The 21,393-nt window shown below is 37.4% G+C and overlaps 1 protein-coding gene across 9 annotated transcripts in view; it reads left to right on the top strand.

Annotated features, from left to right (window-relative positions):
* Window positions 1–21,393, top strand: part of CADPS2 (calcium dependent secretion activator 2) — a 387,307-nt gene that overhangs the window by 250,597 nt on the left and 115,317 nt on the right. For all 9 annotated transcript variants that reach the window (XM_032220716.1, XM_032220714.1, XM_032220712.1 and 6 more), the window contains 2 exons: window positions 14,291–14,392; window positions 19,691–19,754. In XM_032220716.1, coding sequence (XP_032076607.1) covers window positions 14,291–14,392; window positions 19,691–19,754 — 166 coding nt within the window. The remainder of the gene's footprint in view (window positions 1–14,290; window positions 14,393–19,690; window positions 19,755–21,393) is intronic.

Here is a 21,393-nt window from a genome sequence, read left to right as displayed (position 1 = left end):
GGATACTTCCTAATTATTTCTGGATATTGTTTTTCCCCTCAAGTTAATAAATAAGTTAATTAACATTAAATATTGTGACTAAACTGAGGTCACAGAACATGTCCATGTTAGAACATGTAAAATGTAAAAATATATTTTAAAAATTATGATGACTTCTGTCAATATCCTGCCTACAGCAGAATAAACTGCATCAGGGTGAGGTAACTGCGTTGTACAGCAACAAAATGAGTAGCGCTTATGTACCATGTTTCCTACCATTTCCCGTGAACCTTCATAGCATTATAGAACAAAGGGTTTTGGAGGAAAGAAGCAGCCAAATCTCCAACTTCACCCAGAAAATATTTTAGGGGAGCCTATTTTATACTTGTACCAAATTGAGATCCCTTTTCTATTATAACTGAAAACCTGTGTTTCAACAACTCTCAGATTTTAATACAATTTCATTTTGTACTTTGGAAATTAAGTTTCAGGGTCTTCATGCCTTTCCGGTCCTCTTTTTCTTTAGAAACTGTGAGAAGTTTTATGTCCAAATATACTTTATTCTTTATAGTGTTTCCATCTTCCCTTCAAATATTAACAGAATCCATAATGGTCTGAGAATCACTTTCTCCAAGTTCTCCAAATTAGCAAAGTTCCTCAAACCCCAAAATAAGTTACCCAGACCTAATCCATATATCAAAAGATAAAATCTACAAATACAAATAGAATTAATTAAATCTCCCAACAGAACTGTATGTTCAGAGGAATACACACACACACACACACACACACACACCTCTAAGCATATAGACACTTCCATACTCTATAAAAGTTTGCCACTGTACCCCATTTCTCTGCAGCCTGCCCCTAAAGCAAACTGTTTTGCTTTTAAGAATATTTCTTTTCACGACAGCTGTCTGGATCTTATTTTATTTTATTTATTCTTATGTAATTCTGGCTTGAGTTGGAACCTCAAATGATTCTTTTGACAAAACAAAGGTGATATAAAAGTAAATTATGCTTTTGTAGAAAGTAGTTATTTGATATTTAGGGGCATTTTTTTTTAAGTTGGTCAAGTAAACATGGTTCATCATGTCTTGAAGAAACAAGTAAGGAACATTTTAGCTCCTAAAGGCTACAGGAAGCAATGATTTAGCAATAAAAGTAGATGCAAAATGTATAAAAAGGCTAAAATTGTAGCCTTTTTCACTGAAAAATTAATGCAATCTTAGATTGCTAAATATTAGCCTGTGACAGTTTTAAAATGCTGAGTTAATAATTGCTAAAGTGCTGATTAAAAAAGAACTCTAGAATGGGTGCACATGAAAGAGTTTTAGGCTCTTGCTAGAACATCTCAAATGTGGAAAAGTGTGCAGAACAGCCATTTGTATTTTGAGTTTTCATTGTAGTATGTCAAAAAAGGGAAGATTATGCACTGTACTAACAAAAAAGGATAATATAAGAGAAGATGGGGATGGTTATAACATCTATTCCTGCAGTGCCATGCTGTAAAAAAAGATGCTGAGACTCTAGAAAGAATGCAGAGAAGAGCAACAAATATGGCACTGGAGGCTAAAACACATGAAGAACAGTTGCAGGAACTAGTTATGTCTGGTTTAATGAAAAGAAGGACTAGGGGAGACATGATAGCACTGATCCAGTATTTCAGGGGTTGCCACAAAGAAGAGAGAGACAAGCTATTCTCCAGGGCACCTGAGGGTAGATCAAGAAGCAATGGGTGGAAACTAATCAAGGAGAGAAGCAACTTAGAACTGAGGAGCAATTCCTGACAGAACAATTAACCAGTGGAACAACTTGCCTCCAGAAGTTGTGAATGCTCCAACAGTGGAAGTTTTTAAGATGTTGGATAACCATTTGTCTGAAGTGGTGTAGGGTTTCCTGCCTAAGCAGGGGGTTCAACTAGAATACCTCCAAGGTCCCTTCCAACTCTGTTATTCTATGATTTTTTTAAGTGCCACATCTAAATAATAGCAAAGATGTTTTTAAATCAAGTGATTTGAATTCTGTTAAATCAGACTCCCAGGAATGCAGATAATGTTATATGTGGTCAAAGTAAAAACACTTCTGGGTGAAGGAAAAGGATATCTGAGGGCCTGGAACCTTCAGAAAAATCCTAGTGGCAAACCTTAGGGTAAGATCTGAAGTTTTTCTGGAACTTTGTTTTTTTTAACCTCTGATCAGTCTTAATACCAAAGGAAATATAGTCAGATATTTCAAAGAGACACCATGGATTGTAGACCTGCAGTTAAGGTTAAGTATTACAGGGTGGGGATTGACCCCAAAAAACCAGGTAGGCCATAGTTCTCCCAAAGTAAATCAAGCCAATATTCCAGCAGTCAAGTAAAATGCAGACTCCTATAGAAATCAAAGTGGTTTCAAACTTACGAAGGGATTGGATAAACTTTGATGTCCATTTTGCTTAGCTTTGGGTTTTTGAAACTTCCCCCTTGTCTGATCCTTTTCTGAGTATTATTACTTAAAAGAAAACTTGGGTATTTTTAAATCGCCAGACCTGTTCCATGCTGACACCACTGATTTTCCAGAATGTGACATGACACAACATTTCTAGAAAATGCAAGTAATTAGAGCCAAGCGAGACGCGGCGAAGCTTCCCCGCAGCTCCCGAGCCGGCACTTCCGGTTCCTGGTCGCAGCCTTCGTGCGCGTGAGTGGCGGGAGAGCGTGGAACTGGGCGGCGGAACGCACAGATTCTTTGGGTGAAAGGAAATGGGCTAGTGGTTTGCGTGGCTTGGGGAAGAAGCTATCACGGGCCTAGAGGTTTCATGGTAGGGATATTCAATAATGGACGGATTGCGTGCCACCAACGTAACGATACACCGAATGCCATCAGTATGCTAAACAAACGATTCCCTCGCCACTGTCAAAGCATTCACTAAGGCTGCATTGCTATTACTATTAGTCTTCTCATTGTTCCTATCACCCATCTCCTCCCACTCATGACCGCAGGACTGTAGCTTTGTTGCTTTTATCCTTACGATTTATATTTATATTGTTTCCTGATTGCTTATTTGTACCCTATGACGATCATTAAGTGTTCATCTTATGATTCTTGACGAATGTATCTTGTCTTTTTATGTCTACTGAGAGCAGATGCACCAAAGACAAATTCCTTGTGTGTCCAATCACACTTGGCTAATAATTCTATTCTATTCTATTCTATTCTATTTATTCTACTCTATTCTACTCTATTCTACTCTATTTAGCTTTGGTGATGTCAATGTTATTATTATTATAATACGGAATAAAAATGCTAAGGTATCTTTTGATATGTGCTAGGGATAAATGGTGGGTTCTGGATCCCGTTGCAACCAGTACAGTTGCAACGGGGGCCGGGCATCCACCACATGAATGTGCGCAGTGCACACACACATGCACGCAATACATGCATGCATGCGTCCTTACCTCTTTTGATGCCTCCGCAAGCCTCCGTGACACTGCAGGCGCTCTGTGCTCCATGTGCGTGCGCGGAAGTGCCAAAGGGCTCAAATACAGGTAAGGAGCTCAGATAGGCGGGCAGGCCCTCCAGACCACCATACTGGAATGGTACCCAGTGCTCCGGGCAGGTACCGGTACGCCCATACTGGGGAGTACCGCCTGCAACCCACTACTTCTAGGGATGCAGAAATAATAATTGTATCAATTGCATGGAGGAAGATTAAGATGGCTGTTTGAACAATTAACATTTAAAATTACTGAATGATTCCAATACATACATACATACATACATACATACATACATACATACATATATATATATAGCTTGAAATAGATCTATACTAGTCTCCCTTTATTTATTTATCAGCACAAATAAAAAACACAAATATAACAAAGGCAACAGTAAAAATATTGGGTTTCTGTCGTGATTGACTCTTGTGATGAGCCGATTGACAGATGATGGAAGCAGTTAGCTTCCTCCCATAATTGGGGCTTACCAGGGGTTGTGACTCTAAATACACACACACACACACACACACACACACACACACATACATACATATGTGTGTGTGTGTGTGTATGTATGTATGTATATATATATATATATATATATATATATATATATATATATATACATACATACATATACATATACATATACATATACATATACATATACATATACATATACATATACATATACATATACATATACATATACATATACATATACATATACATATATATATATATATATATATATATATATATATATATCTTTCAGCCCTCTCTAAGCGGTTTACAGAATCAGAATATTGCCCCCAACAACAATCCAGGTCCTCATTTTACCCACCTCGGAAGGATGGAAGGCTGAGTCAACCCTTAGCCGGTGAAATTTGAATAGCTGAACTGCAGTCAGCTGAAGTAGCCTGCAGTGCTGCATTTAACCACTGCGCCACCTCGGCTCATACATACATACATACGTACATACATTCATACATACATACATACATACATACATACATACATACATACATACATACATACATACTATCCAGCCTGGGTAAACTATAACCTGTCCCTCTTCCCAACGTTGGGAATGATTTTGATCAAATATTGATGTATAACATTTACCAATAAGAAGAGAAATAAAGTTGCCAAAAAAAAAGAAGATTTTCTATATTGTTTGCTTTGAAATAAGCAGTAAAACAGAGTTGCCATTTGCTCCGTGATAGAAAACACTATTTACAATTTACAAGACAACAGATCAGAATAGCTGTATTTTCATATAAAAATTTGTTTTGCTAGTCCCAGGTGCTACTTAGAAATAATTGAAGATACTACAATCATAAGGAAAACACTTTAAAGCTGAAGATGCATTTTTAATTCCAATAAGCACTTTGCCATCTGATTAGCATTATTCCTCAAATTGCACTTATGTCATGAAAAAGATTTGTAGGAAACTCTGTTTGTTGCAGCCTTAGCCTTATTTTCATATATTTATACAAATCCACAAAAACTTGAAAACTTATCAATAGATATGTTAAATAAAAGGACAAGATTAAAAAAATTAAAAGAAGTGCACATTTCAATTTAACTATGTACTTAAGCACTTTACTGTTACTTGGCCACACCTGGGCAGTGCTGGGATCTTAAAGCGCTCTTCTGCAAAGTATTTTCTTGCATTCCCTCTTAAGGGATCAAACTCTTTACAGAAGAGCAAAAGTCCATAATTTAACTATCTGTTGTCTCTAGTGAGAACAATAATAAACATTACTCCACACAAATGTAAAACAGAGAGGATAAACTTTGTCACCTCCTATAACAATGTTGAAAAATTGGATCATATTGGTTTCATACTGGTCTCTCACCCTCTGATCTGGCAGTCTCAGGACAGATTTTGTACAGCAAGTGAAAATGGATCAACTATTACAAAATCATAGCAGAAGTATTTGTCTATAGTACCAAAAACAAATGAGTAGCATGGTATACCAGCTAACCAATGTTCTCAGCCTTCCATCCTTCCGAGGTTGGGAAAATGAGAACCCAGATTGCTGGGGGCAATATGCTGACTCTCTAGACTGCTTAGAGAGGGTTGTTAAGCGCTGTGAAGCGGTATATAAGTCTAAGTGCTATTGCTATTAAAAAGAAGATGTTTTCATGAGTTACAGCTTTTAATCGCATTGGTTAGTCAGTAGTACTTCTGTAGTACTTCATAGGCATGTCAACAATTTTGTATGACATGATAGATAGTGAGGTCTTCTATAGAACTGTAACAATTCTTCTAGGAGAGCATGACAGATGGTGACATTCTTGGGGTTTACCTTTCTCACTTGTCATTATCAAGACCTCTGGCCTGTTTCCTGACAGATGCAGACATGCCCTAGCAAAGTTTAATATGACAAGATTGTTTTCTTTATCACTGCAGAGTGCAATGTCTCCTGACAGTCAAATTAGGCAGGAAATTCACCTGAATCTGAGGACGTTCCATTTGTCAGGGCTCTGAGATAAAGTGTCATGGCATTCAGAGTGAGGGAGAAAGGAGTTATTCAATCTTTCACATTACATTTATGAAAGCGTATGGTGACATGTCTGAGGTTTGCCCTATCTGATGTTACTGAACCCTTAACATTATTTTCAAAGAAATGTGGCTTTCTCTCACCTGCGTGGGCACAAGTAAAAATGGTCTAAAAAGAAGGAAATACCTACGTATATGCCTTTTCTTTAAATATATTTTATTCATTTTCACATTCCATTTTACAATCACTTATATACAGGGTATTTGCTGTAAGAAAAAAAAAAGAAAGATAAAAAAATAAAATAAAACAAAAGAAAAAAGAAAACACAACTCATCATTCACAACCCCACCTGACACTTCCATCCTCCATACACCCCATCTACCCCCTCCAACTTTCCTTTCCTCCCTCTAACACTCCCCTCCTACTTCCCTTTCCCCTCAAACCTTCCTTCTCCCCTTACTCCCAACACGCACATTCCCCTTACTCCTTCCTTACTCCTCCCTCTTCTTTCCCTCTACCTCCCTCCTTGGTGTATGCCTTTATTCAAGTGTTGTTTAATCTGATAAAAAGTAAAATAAACCAAGGAAAAAAAATATAAAGAAAGAAAAGAGAAAAAAAAAAGGGAAAAAAAACAACAACCGTATATAAGTGCATTCTTGTTCTTATTGAGACTATGTTAACACCCACCCACCCACCCCCCATAAATCCCCATCCCTAATCCTCCCGACTTCCCAGGGCCCACACCTGGCACTGCCTTCTATCTAAAGTATCTTGTGTTCGTATGGATTAAAAATAAAAGTAATATATTAAAGGAAAGAAAAACAAGAAAAAAGAAAGAAAAGAAAAAAGAAAAAAGAAAAAGGAAAAAGAAGAAAAAGAACTCTTTGTGTTAAGCTCAGCCCCCCATCTTTATCTATGCTTAAATAGTGTAAGTCATTCTATCTATATTTTATTCTCGTCTCTTGCTTCTTTGTTATTTACCCCAACCTCCTGTAGACTCTCCCGTTCCTCTTCCTTAACCTTGTATTCAGATAAACATTTATACAAATTTGTATAGGCATCAATATACAGTCTAACTCAAAAGTAATCCCTACTAGTAAAATTTAAGCAGCGTGGATCATTCCACATATTCAAATATTACTTTACAGAAAAATAATCAAACTTTCCCTTCTAATAGGATTTAAACAGCGTAAATAATCTTTCTTAACCTTATTTTCAAACAGTAATTCAAAATAATCTAACCAAACCTTCCCTTCTTAGTAAAATTTAAGTAGCGTGGATCAAGTATTACTTTACACAAAAATCAGTTTACATTCTATCTTAAGATGATCCCGACCGGCTTTCCCTTCTAATAGGATTTAAACAACGTAAATCATTCCGCATGCATTTTACCCTCATCCCTTGCTTGTCTGATATTTACCACTATCAAATTTATGCAGACATTAGTTTAAGATCTAGCTCAAAATAATTTCACCAAACTTTCCCTTCTAATAAGAATTAAATAGCATGGATCATTCCACATATTCAAATAATACTTTCAACAAGAATCAGTTAACCTTCTGTTTTAAAAAAATAATCTCGTCCAGCTTTCCCTTCTAACAGAATTTAAACAACATAAATCATTTTGCATCCTTTTACATATATACATTCAATATCACCCCACCAATATACGTAAATCATTCCGCATGCATTTTACCCTCATCCCTTGCTTCTCTGATATTTACCACTATCAAATTTATGCAGACATTAATTTAAAATCTAACTCAAAATAATTTCACCAAGCTTTCCCTTCTAATAAAAATTAAATAGCATGGATCATTCCACATATTCAAATAATACTTTCAACAAGAATCAGTTTACCTTCTGTTTTAAAGTAATCCCTTCTAACAGAATTTAAACAACATAGATCATTCCGCATTCATTTTACATATATACAATCAGTATCACCCCACCAATAAGTTCCGCTTTTTCTACCGGAGAGAGGTCACAAACCCCCATTCAGTCCACAACTTTGGCAAATATTTTAAAATGTCTAAATCCTCGGTCTCCGCTTTTCTGCTTCTCCGAGGGAGGAAAGGCTACCCCCTCCATCTTGCAGCCATGTGGTCTGTTGCTTGCCTTCTCCTTCAGCTTGTCTCTCCTCTTTCCCGAGTGAATCAGGAAGTCCCGCCTTCAAAGTCTTGTAATAGAAATCTCGAGCCTCCGAAACAGAGTTAAGACGAAGTCTTTGATTCTCAAATGTAACCGTAATGCCGGCTGGGGCCTCCCATCTATATTGAATCTGTTGATTTCTAAGCTCTTTTGTTAAAAATGCATAGTCTCTTCTTGCTCTCAACATCTGGAAAGGTATTTCTTTGAAGACAATCAAGTCCTGGTCATCAACTCGCAGACTGTTATTATGAAACTTTTGCATAATCGCGTTTCTGGATTCTTTTGTGGAAAAATATATAATTATGTCCCTCGGGAGCTGTCGCTGTTCCGCTACCAACGAGTTCTGGCGATAGATTTTCCGAATCTGCCAATCAAAGTTAAGTCCCGGGCTTCCCACCGCATGGCTGAAGGCTTCAACAAAGGTCTGTTTCAGATTCTCTCGCTCCTTTTCGCGGAATCCTCTGACTCTTATTGCGAATGCCTTCTTATTAAAATTTATCATCACGAGCTGTTCTTGAGTGTCTCTAATTTTTTGTTGTAATATTTGAATATTAGTAGTCAAATTAAAATTAGCCTCCTCCAAGCTTTCCAATTTATTCTCTATTTCAGCAGAATAATCTGACAGGGCAGACACGGCTGCAAACGTATTCGCCTTCATTTGGTCAATTTTAGACTTTAAATCATCATATAGCTCCAATACAAATTCCTTAATGTCTTGTTTAAAATCATTAAGCATTTGAAAGAAAAATTCCTGTGTTAAAAATTCTCCAGTAGAGGGCGTAGGAGACAAGGGCTGCGATTCCAGTATAGATTCTTTAGATTCTTTAGGCACATTTGCAGAGAGACGCTTCGATTTTGACCTGGGTGCCATTATAAATAAACAAATAAACAGCGCTTTCGCTCCCCTCTGTTTCCAAAAAAAAAAAATTATTTTGTTAAGGAGCGGTCTGCAGGAAGGTAAAACCGGCTAAGTACATCCCCTATCAGTCACCAACGGAGAGAAATCGCCATTTTGAAGTCCGTTTAAACAAAGAAGGCTCTAAGACAAATGGTGCTGGTATTTAAGATAGTAATAAAAGCATAAATCTCACAGGAGTGGGACTCGCCCGTATTAATCCTAGCTTCAAACAACTTTGCTTTGTCCTGGGGGGGGGGGGGCTCGCCTGTCTGGGGCTGCAAAAAAGGCAGCTGAGAAGAACTGGCTGGAGATAAAAGCTCCGCTCACGCTGGGTCTAATCTCTGTCCACAGCCAAAAAAAAAGAGAAAGGCTGTGGATTACGAATAGACCCTAGCACACAGAGCTACTCCCTGCCCCTTTCTTAGCCAGAAAGGGGTGATATCTATGATCTTATTTAGATATACAGACCAGATCTCTGAGAGGAGCTCGGTTGAGCCCTCCTCGGCAACAGGCTCCGCCCCCCCGGCTTCCCTACGTATATGCCTTTTGAGGCAACATTCTTTTTCATTACCAGAGGGTAGAGTTTCTCATGCTTGATTCTTCACTGCCAAAATATTCACTTAGCACTTTACCTGCTTAAGCTGTCCTGACTTTTTTTGGTGACAATACTATTGATATTATTCTAAACTGACTGCAAAGTTATAAATCTTATTTTAGTGACACAAACAAAAAAAAGCAGGTATGTAATTGCATCAGGGCTGAGTCTGTGAGCTGTGAAAACCTTAAAATCTTATTTTAGGGGACAATCATAGGTCCTGCTTCCATTATCTTAGTCCTTCATCTTTAATGCAAGGCTAATGCTACCAATGAAATTGGATGGGTTATTGTAAAGATTGCTGAGAGATAATATATAAAAGGCTTGTAATACTTGAAATGCACTTTAATAAAAGCCAAGAGTTGATACACCTAGCCACTGGTATATATCAAGTTTAAGAGATGGAGGGAGAAGATCAAGTATCTTCTTCTCAAGCAAAGGAGTTAATTTGACATGAAGTTATGAGTTCAGGAATAAGATTTGCATTTTACCATAGTGCTCCTATCAATGATGGCTGCACACCAAGGACTCAGAATTATGTGCATCTTTGCCTAAGCCTGCAACATTATCTTCAAAGTGAGTTTTCACTTTTCCTGTAGGACAAACTTGCATTCATGGTGAAGTAAAACTATTTTAGGCTTTGAGACACCAATTAATTGCACTTTGGGTTGTTGTTTTTTATATTGGCTTTATAGTACAAAAACTTTGTCCATAGCTTGTTGAAAAAATATACTGTTTCATTGTAGTAGAAGAGAGATATACCATTTTTAGCAATTTGTTGGGATGGTGGGTTGTTGTCAGGAGGGTTCCTTAAATTAATAATTTGTCATTCATTCAGAATGAGAAATAACAAACCAGTTAATAATGAAATATACTGTTCCACCTTTAAAACATGGTTTGTTTTTTTTCAAGAAAAATAAATACAGTAACAATGCCAATTTTATTTAATAAGTTTGTCTTACCTGAAATCTAATGAACTTTAGGTGGCTTGCAAAATTTACAAATAAACTACAGTAAACATCAATGTTTTAATTAATTATGATTATGATTAATTACAACCCCCAGAGATGAAAGGGAGTCCTTTTGGCAGGCGGCAGCAGCTTGGAACTTTCTCTGCTGGCTTGTCCATTACTTTCTGGGTAAGCCAACAGAGAAGATTGCAAATGTCAATCAAATGATCGTCATGTGCTTGGCAACTGGTCTAAGTGTGCGCAGGTTACCAAGCACCCAGATCACTATCCCAAGACTGTGAGGGTGGTAGTGCAATACTTTGCAACTGTGGAAAATTTCTGAGGCTGTTGTAATTCCAGACCATGGTTAACTGAAGTAAGTCAAGGACTGGTTGTATATCTTTTTTATTTCTTTTCTTATTCATGTTTCTTCTTTACTTTATATTAGTGTCCGCTTTTATATTCTTTTTTAAAATTTTAAATATTATCTGTGTCTATGTTTGGGTCTGTGTGTATAATGTATATGTATGCAGTTACATACAGGCTGTATATATAAAAGATGGTGCAATGTTAAGCTCTTAGAAGCCATTCACAATCAAGGGGAGTCTTTTTAACAAGTTTTATTGAAAGGAAATATGGAATTATATTACACAATCTTGAAAACTGAATCTATGTACTTTAGCAAATCATTATCAGTAATTTTCTTTTGTATGTAGATTCTTTAATGTTCTTGCTAACTATCTCTTGTGATAGTTGGGAGGTTGCTATTCACTTCTCTGATGCTGGAAGAACATGCAGATATTCTTATCCTATAATATTTTACAAGCTGACATTCTCTTTGAAGACTAAGAATTACATTACACACATTCCCACACACTACCACAGACCAATTCCTGAATCACTCCATGGTATTCTTGACATTGAAAGAGATGGTATGCTCCTTATTCATAAATAACCCTTTGAATTAAACAAACAAAATTTTATTTATATTATTGAATCATAATTGGATGGGCCTTTGTACTCTACTTTTTGTTTCATGCTGAAAATCTGCTAGCATAACTATAGTTATAGTATATATCACAAATATGTTATTTGCTTTTCTGTATGCAAATAATGTTTCTGTCAGGGATAGGCACTCTTATCCCCACTACCTGTAGTCCTTGACTCAGAGCCATTCATTTAGTGCCCGTTCGAAGTTACAATGATACTGAAATGACAGCTTTTCATACTTAAAACCGTTGCAGCATCCCCATGGTCACGTGATTAAAATTTGGATGCTTGCCAACTGGCATGCAGTGGTTAGAATGGAGTACTCCAGGCTAATTCTGCTAGCTGCCAGCAGTTCAGCAGTTCAATTCTCACCGGTTCAAGGTTGACTCAGCCTTCCATCCTTCCAAGGTCAGTAAAATGAGGACTCAGACTGTTAGGCCCAATATGCTGACTCTGTAAACCACTTAGAGAGGGCTGTAAAGCACTGTGAAGTCTAAGTCTAAGTGCTATTGCTATTTATGATGATTGCAGTGTCCTTGGGTCATGTGATTACCTTTTGCAATCTTCTGACAAGTAAAATCAATGAGGAAGCCAGATTCACTTAACAAACTGTTACTCATTTAACAGCAGTAGTGATTCAGTTAACAACTATGGCAAGAAAGTTCATAAAATAGAGCAAAACTGACTTAACAACTCTTGCTTAGCAATTGACGTTTTGGACTACCTATATGTCATGGAACTTGCAAACCAATCCAATGAACTATAGTCTGGCTACTTTAACATACAAGATAACAACTTCCCATTGGTAGGACCTCATTAGCTCATGAAAGCTCCTTTTCCCTCCTCATCCTTACTGAAAGATATGAGTGTTGGGGAGGGGAAAATTGTCCTTGAAGCAAAAAATCCAGAGCATTGAGAGAAGGAAGAAGAACTGGTTGCAATTTTTCATGCTCCATCATTGGCCTTTGAAGGAATGCTGCCTGGTTCAACAAGTAAAAAGACAATGGTGAGGACATATGTACAGCAACACAAAAATTAATTCAGAGGATGTGATGGGCACCAGTGATACCTGTACAGTGATACCTGTATAGAAATCCTCCCAATATAGTTTAGGTCAGTTTGGTTACAACTGGTGCTTTAAACCAGTGGTCCCCAACCTTTTTATCGCCACGGACCAGTCAGCCTTTGATAATTTTACCGTGGCCCGCTGAGCACGCGCAGGGGGGGGGGGCGTTGTTCGCGACGACACATTGATTGTTTATATATCACGTGCGTACCAGCGCGGGGCTCTCTTCCCTGGAGCCTTTGCGCACGGCCCAGGAGCTTTTGCGCACGGCCCAGGAGCCTTTGCGCTGCAGCGATCATGTCCCCCGGCCGCTGCAGCGATCATGGCCCCCGGCCGCTGCGCAGCCCGGTGCCAGGTACTCCACAGCCCGGCACCGGTCCACGGACCGGGGGTTGGGGACCGCTGCTTTAAACCATGATTTCTTTCCTCAGGGTTTTGAACCACGGAACCTTGAAAGCTTGGATTCCTTCCTTCCCAGACATCATCTCATATCATCTCATAAATAACTCAGTTTTTTAAGTTTTATGTAATCCAAAATAAGAATACATGACCATTATAAATGCAAACCAAAAAATGAACTTTATTTACAAGAATATTTCTGAGTTCCACATTGACTGCCTTTGGCATTCTAAGGGGGGAGGGAGGGAGTGACTGCAGCCTAAAGCTTTGTTTGGAAATGTGCTCACCTGCCAAAAAAAAGTCAAGGTCCAGGCAATCCTCAACTTACAACCACAATTGAGCTCAAAATTTATGTTACTAAGTGAGACAGTTGTTAAGTGAATTTCGCTCCATTGTACAACCTTCCTTGCCACAGTGGCTTCCCCATTGACTTTGTCAGAAGATTGCAAAAGGTAATCACATGACTCCAGGACACTGCAACCATTATAACTATGAGTCAATTGCCAAGCATCCAAATTTTGACGACATCACTATGGGGATGCTGCAAACAATACAAGTGTGAAAAACAGTCATAAATAAAAAATTTTAGTGCCATTGCAACTTTCAATAGTCACTAAATGAACTGAGAACTACCTGTAGAATGGTGGAAAAAAATAAATAAGCCCACATTCACTACTACCTTTTTTTGATAGTACTCATTATAAAGTCCAAAGTACCTATCTTGCTTTATGTTAAAGAATGTTTTCCTTTAGGTGTGATATAAACTGTAAAGAAACAAATGCAATATTTTCTAACTGTTGTTCTATTTCTGGGATTTGCTGTGGTTGTTGTTCTTCCCTGCTCATTTATCTATGAGTTGTAAACTGTTTGCTTTTCCTGTTTGTAGATTTATTGCTTCTCTCACTTGAACAACTTTAACTGTATTCCTTTCCTGCATCTTGTGCAAAATTGCCAGATACAGTAATCAGTTTATTCAGTTCAACACTTCTATCATATTATTCCTGTTGAAGGGTTTTGTGACTAATATGTTAATTCTGCTTATGATTTGTTCCATCATTTCTTTTGAAACTGGAAGTGTTGTATGAAACTATAACTAGTGCACTACAAGTGCTTTCTGAATCTCAAAATCAGTGAGTTAAGAAAAATATGAGAGAGAGAGAGAGAGAGAGAGAGAGAGAGAGAGAGAGAGAGAGAGAGAGAGAGAGAGAGAGATTATGCTTTTAAGAAATAAAATGTGAATATCTTTTTAAATCTTATCAATTTTCAGGCCTGATGGAATTGGGACTGTAACTGTTGAAGAGAAAGAAAGATTTGAAGATATTAAGAAGAGGCTTTCTTCCCTTCTAGAAAACCAGATAAGCCACTTCAGGTGAGTGTTTGCATTTTGCAAGCTGGACATACATGAAGCTGTGAGAAAACAATGGAGCAAGAGTTAGGCATTAAAACCTGTATGAGTGTTTTGAATATTCCGCTTTTATAAAGCAGTTGAGTCATTTTGCATACCACATCACATAGCGATGATTTCTGACTATATAATATTTTTCCTACCTAACATTGCAAATCACATGTGAACTATGCTGATTTTGTATTAAATTAGCACAAGTGGCATAGCTCTACAAATCATCCCTTAATAAGCAGTGCAGTTTCTTGTTTAATTATTATAGTGCTAATTTCTACCCATCATGATAATTTTCCTTTTAATGGAGATGGAGAGGATTTTTTTTTATGCTTGGCTAGTTGGATTCTATCAATAAGTTCAGTGATGCAAATCACTTGGAGATCCTAAGGTCAATTAAGTCTTCTCTTTCTACCTCTCCTACTACCAACCCGTGTTTGGCCTCTTGATTATTAATAGCAGACACTGACTCATATCATAAAACCTGAAAAAGAATCCTGTGACATAAATTACAGTATCCAGTTCCCCACTGCTGTTTGTAGAAAGAAAAATAAACACTACCTTTTTTAACAGCAATTTAGCAGTGGAATAAATTTGTTATCAGAAATCCATTTTCTAGAGAGAGAAAAATATTCATTTTTTCATTCCTCACCTTAAAATGGAGCCCTTTTGTCCTTTATCCAGTATCCAACTTTCATATGATTTCCAAGGAAAACAAAAATCCAAAAAATTTAGTGGCTTTGCTGAGAAATAGACAAGATGATGATAGTGGTTTAGTTTATTTGAAATGGGTCTCTAACAAGATAGACTTAATTATTCAAAAAAAGGAAGTATCTGTCCTCAGAGGCGGATGTCAACAAAGAATGAGGAACTGACTCTAGAACCTGCTAAATAGAGTCTTTACATAGTTTGTTCTAATTGCTAGGATAAAATTTGTCTCTTCAAAATTTTGACCGTTACAAGCATTCATGTGGAACATAATCAAACAGCTGTAGGATTAACTTTTCTAATATGTGGAATGTGTTTGATATTTGACTATGTTGTTGGTAGGGAGAGCAAATAGTTAATATATTGTATTTATTACTGAAAAATAATTGCATATGTCACTTTTGCACAGACTAGTTGCCCTCATGAGAGCCAGTTTGGTGGAGTAGTTAAAAATATCAAATTAAAGACTGAGGGAACATGAATGCCAGTCCTGCCTTAGGCATTAAGCCAGTTAGGTGACTTTGGACTAGTTATTCTCTCTCAACTACAGTATATAAAAAGAAGGCAACCACTTCCAGAAATGCTACTGTGGAAATTGTATGAATTTATCCAATCAACAGTCAAGACAGACTTAAAAGGATCAAAAAATGCTGTCCCTCATGCTGGTTAGGAATTTTGTTTCAGCTCTTTTGGAAGAGAGCAGATTGCCTTCTAGTAGAATGATCCTTATGACTGGTCATGTCCACCATTGGTAACTGTTCTGTGAAACTTTCTAAATTCTAAATATAGACACTTGCCCCAAGTCTTAGGAACAATTATATTAGTGGATATGAGAGTAGGAGTCTTCTCAAATGACAAGAAACAAATAGAGAATATTAATTTATTTGTACCTCTTAATGTATTTCAAACAGTGAGATGCAAATTTTGAGCAGCCAATTACGACACAAAGGAACCTGGTATCATTAAGGCTCTATTGGTCATTTCATACCAAGAATTAAGTGCAATTCAAATATTTGCTTGATGTTTATTATACATTATCATTAATGTGGTTAAAAAGGGTTGGACACTAACATTTTGTTTACTTAAAATACAGATATGGCTTTTTTATTTTATTACAAATTTTAAAGCAATTTACTTTTTAAAACCATCAAGAAACATTTTTAGAATACCCATATATCTCAGATGATATTTGAATGAAGATAGATCCAGATACCATCCAAAACTAGAATCTCAGTCTCAGCAGGATTCAGCTTCTCTTTATTGTCATAGAATTCACCACCAGAGCAGGTTACTAGCTCTCATCATGCATTACAAGATTCAGAAGTAACATAGCACTATATGTTATTACCATGGGAGTAGATGCCCTGGTTCTAAACATAAAACTTGACCTTTGAGTCCTTGTTATAAGGAATGTTCATTAGATGCAAATCTAAGTTGACATTTTAAAATGTTTGAATGTTTAATTGTTTTTTATAGAGAAGCTATTTATGGAACTATGTATCTTAGGACCACTGTAAAAGAAAATTGCACATATTAATTAAATAGTTGTTTCAGGGTTTCATTATTTAGAATTATATGTGCTTCAACTGGTGCTTCATTTACTGACATGTTATAACAATATATTTATAAGAAGCCCTATGGGATAATTTGATTTGAAACTTAACTCTGTGATTATCAGCATTTCTTTATGCTTTTATCAATAAATATGAATAAACATGGGAAAGTGCAGGTATTCTTAGATAATTTCTGGATTTGAGGTTGAAATTGCATTTCTTGTTTGCCTTGGAGTATATTTCACTGAATTAATTCGGAGACTACAAAATATATACACTGCTATCTGATGAAAGATCTGCAGAATTGCAAATACAATGAGAATAAGAAAGAACAATCATATTCTGCTACTAGAGCTGCCAACACAAGTTTGTCCAAATTTCATTTCAAAGTTTTCTAATAAATTTGCAAAGATGATTTCTAAATTATTTATCCTGCCTATTTGCAAAGTGATGCTGAAAGATGACATAAAGTAACAGCAACTTGTTAAATAAATTCTAAACAATAGAATATCGTTGTAGAAATAATTGATTCAGAAATTAGAAGAGCTCCTAAAATGATAACACATTTATTCTTTTAGAGGGGACTTCTGGTTATCAGTCACAAGTTGTATCTAAAGTTATCCAATTTGGTGATATCTAGGGTAGCCCACTAAAATCATGGCAAGGCTTTTATCTAATTTTTGGAAATTTCTATTCAGCAAAAATCCACAAATTTTTGTGTAGCATTTGTTAAAGCTATTATGGGAAAGAGGAGTGCAAGGCACTGTTCCCTCTAAGGTGCGCGGCTGCGCGGCCGCGCACATGGCAAGAAAACACCGCGCAGGACTTTTCAACTCCTGCGCAGTGATTTCTACTGCCACAGGCTCCGAAAGCTGGGGAGGAGGTCCTTTGCAGGCGCTGGCCAACTGGCCCTGGACTTGTTTTGATGAGCACGGGGCGACTGATGGTAATTGTGAAGCCCCGAAGCCCCCACCACCACAGGACTAACTGCTGCTGCCTCCTCTTTCTCTAACAGCACCGCCGGATTTGCTGCCCGGCGCTGCGGCTTTGAGGAGCCTTGAGGCTACGGGAGCCAGTAGGAAGGCAGCAGAAGGGCGGGAGCAGGAAAAAAAGCCCCGATGGCTCCTCAAAAGCAGGGCAGAGGAGGAGGAGGCAGGGGTAACGCGGTGCTCCTGATGATGGTGGAATGATCATCAATCCATTATTTTTCAAGGTGCCACAACACTCTTGGGTTTTTGTTTTTCAAATATTTTTTAATCATGCAGGGGTGGGTGGGTTACTGTACGCCACTCCCCATCTCTCAGGAGGAAACAAAATTCCACCACAGCTACGTTCAAGCTTTCGAGTTCTTCAGAATTCTTCATCAAGGAAAGAAGATACTAAAAAAAACATACTGACAAATTCCGGAGAATGCGAGTGGTTGTATATTCATGTATGTCATTTTGACTGGCTCAGATAAAAACACTGGCCCATAATGACCTTTGGATTTGGTCTACTCCCATAGCTATTTCTTTATCTGTTTAAAGGTCATCACCACTGCTTTGAAGAGTGCATAAAAAAATCACGGTCTCCCCGTTCTTTCACCTTTATTCTCTCCTTCATACTCCTCGGTGGAACATCTGTGAAAAAAATTCAGGTGCTCAGGAATGAAAATGTGCCGCTCAAACACTATACTTTTCTGCTCACACTGAAAAAAAATTAGAGGGAACATTGGTGCAGGGATATGGTTTTTCATGGCCTATTTGTTATATAAGTCTGGATGCTACACTATATTGCTCATATATTCCGTATGTACATGTGAGAGCTGGAATGTAACTAGATCAGCAATTAGAATTTATAATTATAACAGATAAGATATTTCTTTACCAGAATAGACAAAGCCTACAGTTAGAGAATCATATATTATCAACAAAAATCTTGAAGACCATGTACCTGGGAATGTGTGCAGACAGGCTAAAAGACATGACCACAGGTTGACAGTCTCTTCGACAAAGAGTAGATAGAGAATGATAGAAAAAGTGGGGCCAGAGTAAATAATTAATTCTATGTGTACCTTATTGCTTGAGAGGTGATCTGAGAGTCTGTGCTATGAGATGTGAATCTTACACTGTAGGAATCAGAAAAAAAATATTTTCTGAAGACTTGCATATTTATACAAAATAAAATGTATTTATATCAGTGAAAACGAAAAGATGGAGCCCACTAGAACAAAAACAGGGAGTCCGTTATATTCCAGATGGCCGGAACTATTATCTGCAACCAAAAGCAGCATGGCTTCTATTGAGAGAACCTAGAATTATCATCAATATCTCAAGGTCTACAAGATTATCTGGAGCACAGGGATGAAACAGCATTAGATGTAGTTGTCAATGGCTTTTGGAAGGTTGAGATAGGTGCAACCATTCTGTAGCTGAACAGGGTGATGCTATAGCAGTGCTGGCCAAGTCCTGGGGGCTTTAAGAAATTGGATGGGAATTTTTTTTAAAAAAGATAAAAAGCTAATACAAACTAATATAGAGTATGGGGGGGGGGGAAGAAAAAAAAAGAAATCAAAGAGAGAGCTTAATATTTAAGAAAGAAAAAGATAAAAATCATTTCCATATCTCCAATAATTTATTGATAATCATTAGCTTGATTTAGCTTGATACAGCTGAATTTTGTAAGGTAGTACTTTTTTAAATAGCAAGTATCTAGTATCTTTTCCTATCTGTAGTTGAAGTAGCAGCTGTTACAAATAATTGCTATCCAGTACATCTGTAGAGAAAAAGACTTATTTTAGTCACAGCTCAGTTAAATCAGATACATACATAGCTAAATCCAGATCAAATAATAACAAAATAAAAGTAAATACAAATTTAAAAATATGTGATTAGTATATTCAATAAGAAACATAGCTTCTAAAAAAAATTTCCCTGTAAAGAAGATGGTGGATTAGGCATTAAATTATCTAGCAAAATCCATATAAGGTGGGCTTCTAATACATTGGGTTTTTTTGTTTGTCTCTTTGAAGATATTGCTTTCCTTTCGGACGTCCTGAAGGAGCTTTGAAAGCTACACTTTCCTTGCTTGAGAGGGTAAGTCCATGAACTAAAACCAACCATTCATAGGCTGGTATGCTCCAGAGACATTGGTCCGGCTCTGGAGGGCACCAGAATAGCTTATTTCTACTCCAATCTGTTCACACGTAATTATTATTAGATTTTTATACCAATGTTTAATAGCCATTATCCTCTACAAAATAAAAAGTCCCAAATCACTTGTCTTTTTGCTTTGATGAGCTGACACATCATCTCCTTCATAGCACTTGTAACATTTCAAACTCTGTCTATGGGGGTATGTGTGTACGGTGTTTCCCCGAAAATATGACCTATCCTGAAAGTTCTAGCTTGATTTTTTCACATGCGCCCAATACAAGCCCTACTTCCAAATTAAACCCTAATTAAGACCCCACCCACCACAGGGTGCGGGGGGGGGGGTGAGGTGCACAGGTAAAAATAAAGCTAGGGTGAAGATTTGGGGGTGAAGCTACCCTACTTACCAGGCCTTGCATACCACAACATCAGCCTTGCCTTGCAAGTCCACTTCTTCTGCACCCCTTGCCGCTGCTCATGTGCATCACATCCATCCTCTGTTTTGCCTTCTGGAAAACCCTCTGCAGCCAAGAAACGAAATCCAAATTGACATGCACATCACCCCTAGAGCCCTCCGGAAAGCCCTTTGCAGCCAGTAACAGAACTCCAGATCGATCCAGAGCTCTATTATTGGCTGTAGAGGGCTTTTCCAAAGGCAAAACAGAGGCCGGGGACAATGTGTGTGAGTGGCAGCAAGTAGCTACAGAAGTAGTGGGCCGGCAGTGGGTTCCTGATGGGCATGGCTGTCAGTGCTGCCACTGTGAGGTGAGTCAATAATTAGACTCCCCCAAAAAGAAGCCCTGCCCATTTTTGGGGGAGTCAAAAGAAAATAAGACCAGCTCTTATTTTCAGGGAAACACAATTTATGTGTGTGTGCGTACATGCACACGCATGCAAGCACACACACACACGCACACACACACACAACGCACACAAAATGTCATGATATAGATGTGGTTTTTTTTAAAAAAAATCTTAATGGGTTTTTAATGAGCCGTGATGTTGGGTTTTAAAAGTATAAACGATAAATCCAACTCAATCATTTATGACCCTCTTGCTTTAAATACTTTCTGAAATAACCTCTGAAGAAAGAAAAAGTCTTCGAAAACTTTAATGCTGGCAACTATCTGCAAAGTTAAATTTGGTCAGGAAGCTTTGTCTTATACTCAGCTATATTCCTTAGTAAACTCATTTTGTCAATCCCTGTCTATAAAATTGAGCTCTTAATTACCAATCTCACAGTGTTAATATGAGGTTAATATGCATTAGACTGTAGCTGCTGAGGAAATTTGCTACATTTGGTGAAGCATTTGATTACTTCTGTTCAACTGCATTCTTGGTGGGATTGATCCCTGAAAACCCCTGGCAAGAATTAGAAGCCCTGGCTAAAATGTTCACTCTCTGCATATTTTTCTTGTGCTGCTTCTAGATACAGATCCTATATTGAAAGGATACATGTGACTTTGGCTATAACAAAAGAATTTACACTTATGCAATCCTGTGGTATAAATGTCTTGACAAACTATTTTTCCTTAATTCAGCAATATGCAATTTAAAAAGAAAACTTGTTTTGCAATTTTGA

This window comes from Thamnophis elegans, chromosome 7 (assembly GCF_009769535.1).
Source record: "Thamnophis elegans isolate rThaEle1 chromosome 7, rThaEle1.pri, whole genome shotgun sequence".
In the NCBI taxonomy this organism is placed as follows: Eukaryota; Metazoa; Chordata; class Lepidosauria; order Squamata; family Colubridae; genus Thamnophis; species Thamnophis elegans.
Note: the sequence above shows the minus strand (reverse complement) of the source record. Positions and strands in the feature narration are given on the sequence as shown.